The sequence below is a fragment of the Melanaphis sacchari genome, unplaced genomic scaffold (genome assembly GCF_002803265.2).
Source record: "Melanaphis sacchari strain LSU unplaced genomic scaffold, SCAv2.0 Contig55_pilon_pilon, whole genome shotgun sequence".
Lineage (NCBI taxonomy): Eukaryota > Metazoa > Arthropoda > Insecta > Hemiptera > Aphididae > Melanaphis > Melanaphis sacchari.
The window spans coordinates 852752-868642 of NW_020271389.1; the positions used below are offsets into that span (position 1 = coordinate 852752).

General features: G+C 26.9%; 2 protein-coding genes across 2 annotated transcripts; one reads left to right on the forward strand and one right to left on the reverse strand.

The window, feature by feature from the left end:
* Positions 1 to 348: 348 nt before the first annotated feature.
* LOC112599867 lies at positions 349 to 3775 on the reverse strand. Its single transcript, XM_025346944.1, has 4 exons — positions 3692 to 3775; positions 2712 to 2858; positions 2297 to 2458; positions 349 to 548 (listed from the first exon to the last, which is right to left on the reverse strand). The coding sequence occupies exons 1-4, from the start codon at positions 3758 to 3760 to the stop codon at positions 360 to 362; spliced, it is 567 nt and encodes a 188-aa protein (XP_025202729.1). The 5' UTR covers positions 3761 to 3775; the 3' UTR covers positions 349 to 359.
* A 4804-nt stretch (positions 3776 to 8579) lies between these two features.
* Positions 8580 to 11921, forward strand: LOC112599859. Its single transcript, XM_025346938.1, has 4 exons — positions 8580 to 9325; positions 10210 to 10416; positions 10489 to 10878; positions 11556 to 11921. The coding sequence occupies exons 1-4, from the start codon at positions 8967 to 8969 to the stop codon at positions 11860 to 11862; spliced, it is 1263 nt and encodes a 420-aa protein (XP_025202723.1). The 5' UTR covers positions 8580 to 8966; the 3' UTR covers positions 11863 to 11921.
* The last annotated feature ends 3970 nt before the right edge of the window (positions 11922 to 15891 follow it).

Below are 15891 nucleotides of genomic sequence, written 5' to 3' on the forward strand. Positions count from 1 at the left end.
ACGTTGTGAAATGTATTGTGTACTTACTCCGCATACGAAAAAGTAAACCAGAAAAAATATGCGAATGCAAGAAAGTCCTTACTTTAATAATAAACCAATATAAATTGTATTCAAATAAAATGTACAGTCAAAAGTTTAAAATGTATTTATTAAAATGTATAATGAGTAAAATAACACCGTCATCCCAAGCAAAATTATACAAATATAGTATAATTAAACTATAAAATAAACAATTTATGTTTAGAATGTGAATATCTAGATGTAAATGTGATTTATATATAAAAAAAAAAATAATAATAATAATCTATTGATAGTTAAATAAATTGTAAAATATTTTTGTGCGTAAAATGAATTATATTTTATTGTTTTGATTGTTTTATGTTTCTTTTCCTGTAGCCAAACACTGATACTTCAAACGTGTAACTACCTACGTAACGTTCATCAGCATAAAACTTTTGTGTTACTTTCCATTGATAGTTAATACACTCTGGATACCATCGAATCGCTGGACCTATTTCAATAGTTCCATTTCTTATAGCAGAATTCACCTAAATATTTAAAGTTAATTAATACTTATTTAAAACATTTAATGCAATTAAACTGAAATACAAACACTAATAAACAATATATTTATATATCGCATAATATTATATTTTGAATATACTGATTATGATTTACATTAGAATGCTAGATAAAAACGTATGATTTTAATCAATAGGTATTTTAGAAAAATTACTTATGCTATACATGAAACTATATTTATTCATTTGATTTTTATTTTGGTGTTTTATATTATATTATATTTCAGTTTTCAATAAAGCATAATATGAATGCACAGAAATTGTTTCTAATTTAATGAAATTAAAATAAACTGTGTAAGTTGCACTGTTGTTCAATAGGTTTAGAGACTTCAAATATACCTCATCATTGAATAATATCAAGCTATAGATGTGTTAAATTTAAATTTAATAATTAATTATTACATAATAATATACGAAAAAAGATTCCGAACAGATACGTTGTTAAGTTGTTTCAGCATTTATTTTTAAGGATATTGTTTAGTAAATTTATGATTTATATGTAACACACACATGCGCTTTTTATCATTCTGTCATTCTTATTTTTTAATTTCATATTAATAAACCAATTGGTAGATCTAATTTCTCCGTTTTAAGAATTACTTTACACACCATCAGTCTTCATTTATACTATTATTGCTTATTAATAACAAGTTATTAGTAATAAACTAATAATTATATAATTAAACTGGTTGAACTTAACATTGCCAAAATCTCATAGATTACAAAATAGTTATTATACTGTATGATGATGTATAGGTATAATTATTGTTATTAATTTATACGTCATAATAGACGTATATTAAAACAGAATAAATAATTTCGAATTAACTCATATTATAAATACTATGGAACTAGTCTAAATATATTTAAAATTTAATTTTATATATGGAAAATAATAATGGAAAAAGTTTTACGTGCCTTAGGTATTTTTTTTAGTTATAACATAATATTTGAAGTTGTTAAATAAAAAAGCTACTTTTTGTTTGCTATCATTTTTAATTTCGTCAACATAAGAACTAACTTCAAAATATTTCATGCCTTTATGCTCATATTTTATATATTTTTAGAATTTTATGACAGCAATTTATAAACGATCTCATACTAAATTTTTTAGTTTGGTAAAAAAAAAAAAAAAAATCATGAATTTCTTACTACAAAATATTTTGTGCACTTATGATTTTCTTCATAATTTAATTTAAAACGCGTATAAAACAAAAATGTAGCACACATTTTCGACGTTTATAATTGCTAAAAGATCAATTTTTGTGAAACATTCATACTGACGTTTTTAATATTTAATAAAATAGAGATTAAATGATAATATTCAAACATAATTAAATAATAAAAATAAAAAATAAAAAGTAAAAACAAGTTGCTGATTTTTAAATTATATTTTACAACAATATTGATTATTTTTTTTTAATGAAAGGTACATATTTAAAAAATTAAAAATATTCGCGGGTTTCTGTAATTTTTTTATTTTTTTATCTTGTTAAATTATAATAATTATTTATTTTACCAACTGAAACAATAACTAAAACCGCATATTTAATATAAATAATCACTTTAAATACATAATTTAGTCATATTCAGATTTTAAATTATTTATTATCATATGAATATATTAAAAAAAATATGGAATAATTTAAAAAAATGAACATGTTTAGATAAATTAGTAAATACAATAATAATTATATGAAGATGATATTTCTTACTTTTTTTATTGGACAAATTGGTTGTGGATCAAATGTTCCATACCAACTGGACCATATTTGTTTTTTGTCTATTAATTTAGAACAAAGATCGGTTAATGACCATGATTGGAAATATTCACAGTTCACGCCTTCTGGATTACAACGTAGAAATACTACAACAACCTTAAAATTTTTATCACGCGTGTATGCAAAATTATATCGTAATTTATAGATAATTATTAAATTCTTTAAAGTGTATATATGTCAAACACATATATCATAAGCAATATTTATTACGTATATAACAGTTTATAGATCCTTATAATAAAACATAATAAATTCAAAATTGTATATATTAAGCAAACACTATGGTATTCTGAAGGTGTTTATTGTAAGCAATTTTTTTATTAAATATTTAATGATATAAGTTACCCACCTTGTCTACTATTTCTGATGATTCAAGTACAATATTTCCGTTAACGAATTCCTTTTCTCTATATTTGTCGATTGTATAATTTCCAGAACAGTTGTGGTGAAATGAAAGTTTATGAAATCGTATTGTATAAGTTAGCATTGGATTGTACTAAAAATTATTACAATCATGTAAGAGTATTTATTCTTATACGGAGCTACTCACCAGACATGATCACCATATTTTTTTTTTTTCATTTAATAAACAATTAATTCAATTTTTGATTTTTAAAATTTTTTAATGTTTACATAAAGACCATATTTTCAAATTCTTGAAATGTTTTGGTTTTGTATTAAGTATAGGTACTTGAGGAGTATCCTATGAAAATAAAAACTTCTGTTTTCAAATGTGAATACTCATTTTTATTGTAAATTATTATTAGATAATTTTTGTTTTATTTTTGTGCTCTTAATTAAAAATTCGAATAAATAGTTTTTCAATTATCAAAATATTTATATTTAGAATAAAAGCCTTTAAAAATAGCTTTACAAATAAAAAATTAAAACTATATATTGTATTGGATATATATTTTATCATACTTGAACCAATTTTCTAAATTATAAATTTTAAAAGATTATATAAATAACTGAAATTTTAAAACTTTTATAGCCCCCATACTTATAAGTACACTATCACGAGTTTAGATAATATTAAATAACTCAAAAACTAATCGTTGATATTCGTTTTGATATTTAAAAATATTCAAAAAAATTATATGTTAAATAATTTACTATAAAAAATAAGGTTGTTATTTTAAAACTGGAATTTGTATTATCACACAGGATACATCTTAAGTAGTACAAAAAATTAAATATCAAGAATTTAAAATATGGTCTTAAAATATATTTATAAATGCTTGGTAAATCACTCTGTATATTAATATTAAATAATTTATTAATATAAAAGAATAATCATTTTGAGGATATGACGTGCATTATACTTACAGCTGCAAATATTAAGCTTTCAAAGCATTTCTCGATAAAAATAATAAAACACAATTTTATGAAAAACATTTCTGTTTCTCTGAAATAGATGACTCGTTGCCAAAATATTTACAAATAAAGTAAAGTCTGTTTAAACTTTTTATGTTTTTTTTTTTTGATACAATGCTTACACGAAATCAAATACAATTAAATTACATGGCACTTATTTATCTAACCAAATATTTACGTTTTTAGAAATTAGTTATATATATATAAATTATAAACAAATAATTATAATGATAATATCATTATAATAATTGATCAGTTTGATAAATTCATTGAAATGACTGGGCTTTAGAATTTCTCACTTTAAATACAATACATCTATATAATTTTCCATAATGAGCCAACCCATTTTGCCTTAAAACTGTTCAATGAGGTTTTGATTATTTTTTTGATAAAATTATAAATAAAAAGTACCTATAACATTTTGGTTTATGGACGGAATAATAATTAGGGTATTAGTGTTACGATGATGCATTTTTTTCGTCATCAAGTTTTGGAGCAAAAACCTTCTTCAATCTAACTTTGAGCATAATTTATTATAGGAAATAAACGATCTAGTTTCTCTAAAGATATAAAAATAGAAAAGTCTTAGTAGATATATTTCAAAATAATAGGTAAAAATCAAATAAAAATTGTCAAAAAATGGAATTTATTACGTAATACTAGTTTTTGACCAATTTTATTTTAAAAACTGGTTCATTACCCTTTACTCAGAATTGTTTTTCGTATTTATTATTAACTATTTATCAAAGAATTCAAATCTAACCATCCATTTCAGTGACATATATTCAATTCTACAAATAATTTAATTATAATTTATAGTTATATAATTTTTCCTTGATAATTAAATTTACAAAATAATTAAAAACTAATTCATTAGTTTAAAAACAAACGGATTTATTCATTATTAACAATTAAAACTTACTAAACAGTAGATAAAACTTATCAATTTTTATTTTATTTATTTATTTATTTGTTTTTTATTTTTATTACAGTATAGTAACAACTTAGTGTACTATAATATATTAGGGTTATTAGCTAACAAAAATGCATTTATATATATATAATAAAATATATTATAATATATTATATTATATATTATATTTATATTTATAAATATAATTTTGTTACACAATTAAAAAATCAATGTAAATAATTAAATTGAGCTGTACATGTTGCAACTTATCAAAAAATAAAAAATAAATACATAATATATTTTTATTATGTATGAATTTCGCTAGTATTTATAATATATTTTTATAAATCATCTAATATAGAAATATAGCATAGTAAACTAAGAATTTGTATTATTTATATATGGAACATAAAAAAAGCAACGTTTAATATATATTTACTGCTTCATTTTATTTTATTTAGTTTTTAACTTTGATTGCATGAAAAAAAAAAAAATGATTTCTCTAGTATTTTTTAAATTTTATTTTAATATACTAATATGTATATATATATATGTGTAACTATTATATTTATCTCCTTTATAGTGTCTATATGATATGTATATATATATATATTAATAATATTATGTTATTGTCTTCCGTACAATGCATATAAATCATTTACAGTATAAAATATAAAAAAAGTTCGAGTGTATTGAACATGGATGAGCAGTTTATCAGTTGACAGTTATCTAACCTTCATCATATTTTAATAACTAAATTACACATTATGAGTATGGCCTCCAACCACCGAGGAGTGGGAAATCAATTCTGCAAGCTTGAAAATCTGGATAATAAGACTAGTTCATTTATTATTTATGATTTTTTAAAATAAACATTCATTTTTTCGATGCGTCCAATCTTTAATGAACAATTTAAAAATATAAGGTAGGTAATATTAGGAAGTATATTAAGTAACGTTTTATAATTACAACTTTAATATTTTGTCTATAGAAAGTATAAATCAACTGAACTTAACCTTAGGCTATCGTTACTTTTTATATTGTTAATTTCTATGTTTTTTATTGCATAATTATATAATTTTGTATATTTGTTACGGTTTTATAGAAAATATTAACAGCTTTTATCAATGGTAAAAAATGCAATGTACAATTCCTAGATTATTGAACCAATTTATTTCTATCATAATGGTTGTTCATAATCAATTACAGACCCGTTTAAAATTTAACGAGGGGACGCTTAAAGTGTAAGGTAAGTGCATTTAAAATTGATAATAATTTGTAATCATATTAAAGTTGGATAAATATATGAATCTTGTCAAATTGAATACTAATGAAAATTTAAAAAAAAAAAAATTATTGATTATAATATACTTGCTATATAGGTAGGTACTTTAAATAATAATATAAGGATAAAATAGAATAGCTTTTTTTTGTTTTATAGATGAAATTTGGTAGATTTAATTCGTTAAAAACAAAAATAATGTGAATTACATATAGATATTAATTTCATTTTTTAATCACATATGCATGCAGATAATTATGTTATTATTAGGATTCGGAAGTTAACTAGTTTACTTATTGTACTAAAAAATGTATAAAATCAGTAATAACATTATTTTAAAAATATTCAAAATCTCATTATTTATTGTGTTTAGCAATATTGCATGTTGTACATAATTAACTTAATTATATGGGTCATCTATAAACATAAAAATATAGATAACTATTTACAGTTACTGAATAAGAAGCACTCGTTACGGGTTTTTCACTTTTGCACAAATGAAAAAACGACAATCTAGAATCATATCATTATTATTATAAGTTAAATAATAATATATTTATAATTGTTATCAAGAAAAAATCTCATCAATAAAATTGTACACAATAATACGATACATTATATTGTATTATATAAAATGCTATGATAAAAAAAAAAAAAAATTATAAATACAAATAAAGTAATATTTAAAAACAACTATTGAGTATGACAACTAATACATAACTTATGTATAGTAATGGAGTGCAACCTAAGGGTAATGGCATTTTAGTAAGAGGTTGTCAACAATTTAATACAAAGTTATCAAATAGACAATTTGTTTTGTTTGATTTTTTTTGAATCAGAATTATATTTTTAATGCTATTGTGAAATAAATCCAAATTTTAGTTTATAAATAAATGATGAATTAATCAAGTTTTTATTGAACAAAAATTTACACATGATAAATTTTGAATTTCCACGAAATATCTATGTCATGAGTCACGGAACAAAATAGATGACGTACTACTGGTGTATGAAGTAGCCGCTTTTGATAATAATTTACTTACATTATACTCATGTATTAAATGTTTAATGTAAGAAATGTAGAAATCTTATAAATAAAATCAACATTAATTTTGTACTGCTCATCAGAATCTAAATACAGATTATTTTTTATTTTTATAAAGAAATAAAATAACTTCTGGATTAAATTATTTATCCGTGTAAATATTAATATTATAATAAAGTATAATTAGTTTTTAAAATTTATTGATTTTTAATTAAAAAATTGTAAATTTGTAAATAACATAATTTTTCAGTTGGATACTTAATTTAAACAATCATTTACATAAGTAATTTTTTTTTTGTATCTCTAAATTATATTCATATGCTTTTATTTTACTTTATGAAATCCATACATTTCTTCATATTTAAAACAACTAAGATCTCTATATTATTACTTATTTAACAACGATTGTATTTAAAAATATAATTGACAGGATGAGTATTATAGTGGCAGGGGGAGAAAGGCTGAAAGACGATTATATACATATTTTTTTAATTTTTCAAAATTATTTTCTATATTTTATTAACATAAAGTAGTACTTACAAATTACAATATTTCAAATATTTAATTAATTTAGATTTTAATAAGCAACATATATTGTATTCTTAGAGAAGATAGATTGGATACTTACCATCCTGGATTCTAGAACATCTCGAATCCCGTAATTAGTATACTGTAATATTCTATTATGTTTAATTATATGTAGATAGAACAATTAATATCTCTCATCATCTAGAAAAACATTTTGGTAAACCTGTACATGTACGTCTAAAATTCATAAAAATAATTCACTAAAACTCTGTATCTATATAAGAGACTTTTCTTGAATTATATATGAGAAATAAATGTATATGTATAAATATATATTATGTAGTACTTAAAATCAACCTGTTTTATAAGTTTTTTTAGCTTCAAAATAGAGAAACAATACGCGTAGAAGATATAATCAAAATCCAGGTAAACGTGACCAAAGCTTGGCTCGAGGACTGAAGCATTATTTCAGTCTACCAGTGAAAACATTAACTATTTTATTTAGTGTTAAAAGTACAATCAAACTATGAGGACCAAACATACACGGAAATCGAATGGAATAGATATTCTTATTTCTTAGTAATCATGACCTATGATATTACAGCGTTTCTTAAACTGTGTTTCGCAGAACCTCGGGGTTCCACGGAAATCACTTCAGGGTTCCGTAAAGCTTAAATAATTTTTTTCAACATTTTCAAGAAAATTACTTTAAAATATCTAACTAAAGATAAGTGGCTAGAGGGGCGAAAAAATGTTTGTATATTAAATAATGATGAGTGTGGTATAGTGTATAGTATAGACTCTATACTCCATAGTATAATTATTATATGAAATAATTATAATTGTTATTGCAAATAACCCTAAAAAGAATTATAAAGCTAAAAAAATAAAAGAGGTCTCGCGATAAAATTGGACATCAAAAAGGGTTCCGCGAATAAAAAGTTTAAGAAATGCTGTGCTATTTATTATATCAGTTATTGTATCGTGTCTGTAAAATAGAATTTATATAATATTATATGTAACATAACTATTACAACCCTATCACATAACTCCAGTCTCTCATCCCCCTCGGTCTCACACCGGGTCCACCGTAAAACGGAACAAAGCCCAGCCGATAAATATTAAATCATCCAATTAGTACCAACGGACACTGCCCCGGAAATCGCTTTCTACGGCAAGGAATAGGAATATCCGAAAACGATCGGTATTGACGAGTCTATAACACCGTGTTGTTCAATCGCGTGGTGTGCACCGTGCGTTACCCAGTGACGACAGGCGAGTAATTAAAAAAAAAAACCTGTGGGCTAAATAAAAAAAAAGTCTTCGTTGTCAATAACGATCGAGTGCCGTATAATAATAAATAGCCTAGCAAAACAATGCAATGAATCGTCGTATCGGACGTTCGGCTGTGCCCAAAGTCAAAAAAATATAACCAATCGAAAACGGCAAACAGGAGAATATGGAGTGCGCGGAGATGACGGAATGCGATTCGGGAAACGACGAGAACCAGACGGAACTCTTAGAGACGGTGGTGCTCAAGACGTGCGGGCAATTGGTGTTCGACCTGTTCAGGCGGTTCGTACGCGGTGAAGTGACTTCAACGGACGACGACAGCAGCGACGATACGATGTCGTCGATCGGCAGCACGGGAGAGACGTACCTCGACGTGATGATGACCGACGCGTTTGACAGGCTATACGACGTGATGTCGCCAGATCTGGAAAAAGCCGACCGACGTTATCGGACGCCACCAAGACTTCAGTTGTACAACGAGCTGAAGGGTTTCGTGCGCTATTATGAGCTGCATCGGGTCAACAGGTATTGGGTAATAATGCTAATAATTATTGTGTGACCGTCGGTGAACGTTGGATTTAAGCAGAGAAAAAAAAAAACACGCGTTCCTTTACGCCTATATATATGTTATATCTAGCCGTTAGTCGCGTTTCCGAATTCGTATGTTTCCGAATCATCGTTTTACCGAACGGTCATTATTTTCACGAACATCTATAAAATAATATACTCGTAATGTATACATATTTTTACTGCACTCGTTAAAATTCGTTTAATTATAAGTTATATATATATATATATATATATATGAATTATCATTTACATTTAAATTATGTTTTAAATTACATCAAACCTTTATTTACCTAACATTTGAGATATTTTTATCCCCCCCCCAACCCAATACATTTGAAACTATGAGCGTCTACGCCTATCAAGCCTATATACACTCCATTCGTCTAGAATCTGATGTAATATCGTAATAATACAAAACTGTATGACTAAATGTATTATTCGCGTTATTGAAGACAATTATTACAATTGTATGGATACCGCTATAAAACGATATTAATCATTCATTATTCATTGATTATAATTTACTTTTTTCGAATTTTTGTATTGGTTATGATAATTATATGACTGTTTGTATACTATATTGTTGACTTTAATTATCAAATTAAATTGTTTAAAAAATACTAAATAAAAATAAGTATATTATAAAGGCCAATTATTGGTTACTACAATATTTGTATTATGTTGATAACATAATATGATATGCTAACCAGTATAGAAATAAGTCTTTTTGAGGTCATGATAATATAATATATAGTAAATACCAAATTATATAAAGACGTATATATAAGTATGTTAAATTGTATTTTTCATACTAATAATTAATACGTTATAAATTAAAGATATGTTTTTGGAGACGAACCATACCAGGATTGGGGACCAACCACTACGGATGCACTAAGAACGGTCCGGGAATGGCGTCTAAAATTTATCGATGAAACTAATGTGCCAAATGGTCTGATGAAATCTTACAAAATTGCAACTACTAAAAAAGAACTGCATTCGTTTGATGTTTCTATGGTCGCGTTTGCCGTTTTTTGTTTTTTACTGTAACCAATTTTAAATCATATGGATTTTATTTTTTGACGCTATAATTGAGTGGTTTTATTATTTATTTTCAGAGGATACGATATCATAACTGATTACAACATTTTGTTTATATTTCGCAAAATTGAAGACATTTACGAACCACCAACTTTTCAACATGTTTATAATTCCGTATTACGGAATACAAGGTTGTTTTTGGTAGATTACGCTTCTGATGAAGATGAAACATTTTTTGAATCTTTGACCGAAAATGCAGATATCATAGCCATGTTTAATTGGATATTTGATTTAATGAATGAGCATCCCGAGGTCGTCAATAAGTTTACTGGAAACCCTTTCTCGGATGTCCAAACTATTACTAGTCAAATTTACGACGTTAATGGAAAAAAAATAACTCCCAGCTATATTATAACGTTACGAATATTTTATCGATGGGTTTCAATGGAACTTTTCGATTTACTGAGGTATATTTTAATTTTACCTCTATTAAATATATAAAAACAAAATAAAATTTATAACCCAAAGTTACAATAAGTTCTTGATTTTAAAACGATGTATACTTCAGATTTATTTACTTTTTTTATATTGTTTACAACGATTTAAATCAATAAAAAACATTCAAAAAGTTCTTTATATATTAATTATTTTTAAAAAATTTTCGAATTTTATGTTTCTTTCCATTTAAACATATTTACAGTAAAGTTAAATATATTTTCTATGGATTACATATGTAAATAGTTTTGGTCATAATTGGTCTTAGCAGTATAAACAATATATTATAAATAATATAATATCTACAGTAAAATAAAAAAAATGTTACACATAAAATTCTATTTAATTTTACATATTTATTATCATTCTATAAATCGTGTTTTTTTTCATACCTATCATCACATTCATTTATTGTTCCATATATTTATGAATATAGATTGTGCAATAAAAATAAAAATAAAATTAGTATAAAAATGTTTTTAACATTTAGAGAGTTTACAATATTATATAGTATATACATTATACATATATAATATTATAAAATTTGCAATAATTAAGTAAACTATGTATATTATTCATATTAAACTAATATTTTTTATGTGGTTGTTATCAGCTAATTCAATTTTGTAAATTTTATTAAAATATTTAGTGGTAGATTTCGAGATCGATTGTCATTATTGGATAACCACGTCAAACACTGTCTATGCTGCTTAAGTGAAACATCCTGGCTGGAATTATTTGAAAACGTATATGTGTACACGTTAAAATATTTTACAATGATCCTTAATGAATACAATTGTCCAGAACACATATTGCAGACTTTTCTCGATTTGTGGAGTGATGAAACGTTAAAGGATATTATCAGATTTTGTGTAAATAAACGGATTGATGGAAACAGCTATTTAAAGCATCGTGAGATTTCGACGGATTCGAACGAGAGCCTTGGATCGTCTTAGTATTATAATTAATGTCAATTAGACAGATTGAATTGAAGAAATAAAGTAAAACTAATTGATGAGCACGTGCCTACTTCATAAAAATAAATTCTTATCTATACAAAATTGTAATATGATACAAACATTTTCATTTATAATATAGTTATGATACAATTGTCATTTTTTTCCATCCATATTATAAGTTTGTTTAGAACTTTAATTCTCTATTCTAGTCGTTTGCTTGCTATTTTTTTTAGGTCCATAAAAATTTAACTATTTGTATAATTTTTAATTTGTTCTACTTCATCTTTTCGCAAACCTTCCGGTTCTCTTTACATCAATCAATTTATCATATCTTCAATAGTTATATTATGCAGTACATCATCTACAAGGTGTCTCAAGGCATTTTCAAATATTTACGAGTATTTTCAAACGCTTAGCTTTAAACCCACACGCGAATGCTTGTGTTTTTTCATAACAGTTCTATATGCACCTCTTTGTTTGTTTTCATCTCTATCCATTTTTTACCATTTGAATTTGTTTTCGTTTGCCTCTAGTTTTAGTATTATATTATATATAACTTAATTTTAACTTAAAATACATCACTTATTATACTTTATAGACCTATATATTGTTATATTCACTATAGTATTTTGCGCTTGAATAATTAGTTATAATTATAATAGGCCGTGCCGTTGTGAAACGTTATTATTGTGTGATTAAGGCAAATAAAAAATAAAAATTCTCCTTAAAAATCAACTGACCAATGTGCAAATCGTTCTCTGTGCTCACGCCGTTTTAGTATGAAATTTAGCAGGCGTCAACGTATCATTATTTTTGTGCAAATGTATAATGACCGGAGTCGGTTCGATTGTAATTGGATATAGGACGAAAATCGGATGTTTCCGTTCCATCCGATCGATATAATGTAACACGTGTCGGGAGTCGGCGGCTCGGTGCTTTGTGTACGATATGCGCATAACGCATTACATCCGAGTCGGTTTCTGGTGATTTTCGTCGCCTTCAAAACCCGATCACAGAGATACCGATCGTCGTCGGCGGCATCGGCGGCAGTGGCACAGTCGGCGATGGTGGTACCGATGCGATTTGTTTCGCACGGTGCGCTCCTTAAAAGATGCGAGTTACGAGTAGGTGGAGCGAATTCACAAAAGATTAATTGTCGTAAACGGCCAGCCGAGTCACGGGGATAATGTGCGTGCTCTGTCTCACTCTCCGCCCCTACAGATATGCGCGTGTATATCATAGTATACGACGATATTATCCGTCTTTATCGTCTATCTAATTCTCCGCATTCGGGTGGCGTGTATACATATCGTGTGTATGTGTGTGTGTACCCAGAGATATAAACCTTGAAGGGTGCCCCCACACCGGGTGGTTAAATTTTCTGACCGAGAGATATCCGGGGCGGAGATCTTAATTTTGCGCGGGCGACGACATATCAATATACATTCGGGTATTGTGCTGCGTGTTGTCGGCATCTTTTTAGAAACCCCGAAAAAATATTATCAAATAATATATAATATAATATAATGTAATAACATAAAGAACGGACAAAATAATAAAACACCATAGTGCGGCCGTCATCGTTGTCGGTGCCGCCGCCGCCACCGCAGCCGCCGCCGCCACTGCCGTCGTGTGTTATTATATATGTACAAATGTCCGTATAAGATGTTCGATGTAATAATATAATGGCGACAAACGTGTAAAGTCACGGACCGGCATTCGGCGGCCCTTTTTATTGTCATTACACACACCGCGCACACCGACCCGATGACAATTCAATCGCGACATCAAAAACTACCGCGACAATGAGAGTCACCGGCGTGAGGTGAGTTCTCGTTATACATAATATACACCTATGTGTGTGTGTGTGTATAAAAAAAGAATAGGAAAAAAATCACATTTATATAATAAGGTGTGAGCACACACACACGCTCGCGCGCGCGCATTATATTTCTTATTATTATAACGTGAGAATTCCGGTCGGTTGGTCGAAATGCATTATAATAATATACGATAATGTCATATAAATATATAATATAATAATATATATATATATATAAAACGACGCGCCTACTATGCGTTTATACGTACGCGAGTATAATGCAGACGTATACGCGCACACGCCCACCGACATAAATACTCGGCTAATTTGCCTCGATCACAATAATATTATATAGTATATACCTTTACCGAGGTTAGGGTACACGGTGTTTTGTACGATATGTACCTACTAGTGATGGGAATAATCGAATGATTTCGATAATCGAGAGATTAGTAATCGAGATATTATAATAATCGAGTAATTCACTCGATTATTTTAATCGAGAGAATGGTCACTATTATATAGTGATAGTCGCTAGTCCGATAACAAATGTACGATACAACTGATACAACATATAAATTAAATTGAAATATAGTATATTATACCAAAATAATATATATATGTGATCAAAATTATTATTTATAATAGATATAAATAATAATAGAAACCATTTCCTTAACAATTCCAGATAGTACAGATTAATAATAAAGTATAGTTATACTACGCCGCGGGCCGCGGCCGCCTGGGTATTTTTAAATATGTATTAGTTATTATTATATTATAATATTAGTGAATAGTAGATTAGTAGATAAGAATGATTACTGCCTACTGGTTCAGTGTTCGAAATTCGAATAGCTATACCAACTACTATAAAGTAACTATAAACTAGTTATTATAAAAATAGTAATTACTAATAAGTAACTACTAACTACTAATTTTTCATTCGATTATTTTTGACCGAGCAATTCGATAATTTTTCTAATAATCGAGTAATCGATTATTTTCTAATAATCGAGTACTCGATTATTTTCTCTCGATTGCTCCCATCACTAGTACCTACGCATATTGTAGCGGCTATGATGATATCATTATGGTTTGTGCGACCAATAGACAAATCTATAAGTGACCGGAGTAGCGACCGGAACAACTCGAACGGTGACGGCGGCGGCGGTGGTGGCAGATCTGGTTTGACTTCGCCGACGACGTATACGCGTTGTCGTCACGGGACACCGTGATTACACTTATAAGTTATAATACAACGCGGGGAATGTTATAAATATGCAAACGAGGTTATGGCGTACTCGAGAGAACTTACGCGCCGCCAACGACTTCTGCAATAGTATGTGTGCCGTGTTAATGTACAACATTTTAAATGCATACGTATATTATGTGTGCAACTACACCCAGTGATGTATAATGTGGGTGGGTGGATGGATCGTCCGTCGACGGGTGAACGTCGATCGAAGTTTTCCGTGTAAAACACAAGTATTGTATTAATGGTGTATACCAAAAAATATGAAATTTAATTCAAAGAATGTAGTAATACACTGCAGAATTATAGCAGTTTGACCTCGAAGAAAAACATCAAGAATCGTGAAATTGTTATTATTATGATTACTTACTAACTTTTCTTTTTTTGATCATCAAGTATCATTCAATTGTGTTTAGCATAAATATTTTAAAACACACTATAACAAAATATTAATCTCAAATAAAACGGATAAATGGTTGGTAACTTTTCTAAATTAATTATATAACGATTTAAAGTCACGTGTTAAAGTATGAATTATTTATTAAAAAATTTACTCATCATTTATTTATGAATAGTTAATACATTTTATACCTATTAGGTACACAGCTAATAAAATATTGTTTTATAATTTTTTTCTGGCATTCCATTTTATATTAATACGACAAAACATTTATTTGAATTTTTCTAATGCTTAAAATGATTTATATATATCTATATATAGATAGATACAAATGACAGTTATCAACATTTTATCATTATGTTCTCTTTATATTGATGTCCCTTCATATTTATTCCAAGTGTACTTGTATTACGTAGACATACTAAATTTTCTTTCATAAAATTATAATTGATAAAGATGTTGATATATACAACATACATAGGTATTACATATTTAAATATGGTTCATAAACAGCGAATACTAAAAAACAACACGAGTACAAAATTTCTAGAG

Bases quoted from the DNA above. Each gene is read 5' to 3' on its own strand.
- LOC112599867 (XM_025346944.1), bottom strand. From the start codon at position 3,760: ATGTTTTTCATAAAATTGTGTTTTATTATTTTTATCGAGAAATGCTTT. The intron at 2,459-2,711 runs GTGGGTAACTTA...AAAAATTTTAAG, and splicing joins CATCAGAAATAGTAGACAAG to GTTGTTGTAGTATTTCTACG. The intron at 549-2,296 runs GTAAGAAATATC...TTAAATATTTAG, and splicing joins CAATTTGTCCAATAAAAAAA to GTGAATTCTGCTATAAGAAA.
- LOC112599859 (XM_025346938.1), top strand. From the start codon at position 8,967: ATGGAGTGCGCGGAGATGACGGAATGCGATTCGGGAAACGACGAGAAC. The intron at 9,326-10,209 runs GTATTGGGTAAT...TATAAATTAAAG, and splicing joins GAGCTGCATCGGGTCAACAG to ATATGTTTTTGGAGACGAAC. The intron at 10,879-11,555 runs GTATATTTTAAT...TAAAATATTTAG, and splicing joins GAACTTTTCGATTTACTGAG to TGGTAGATTTCGAGATCGAT.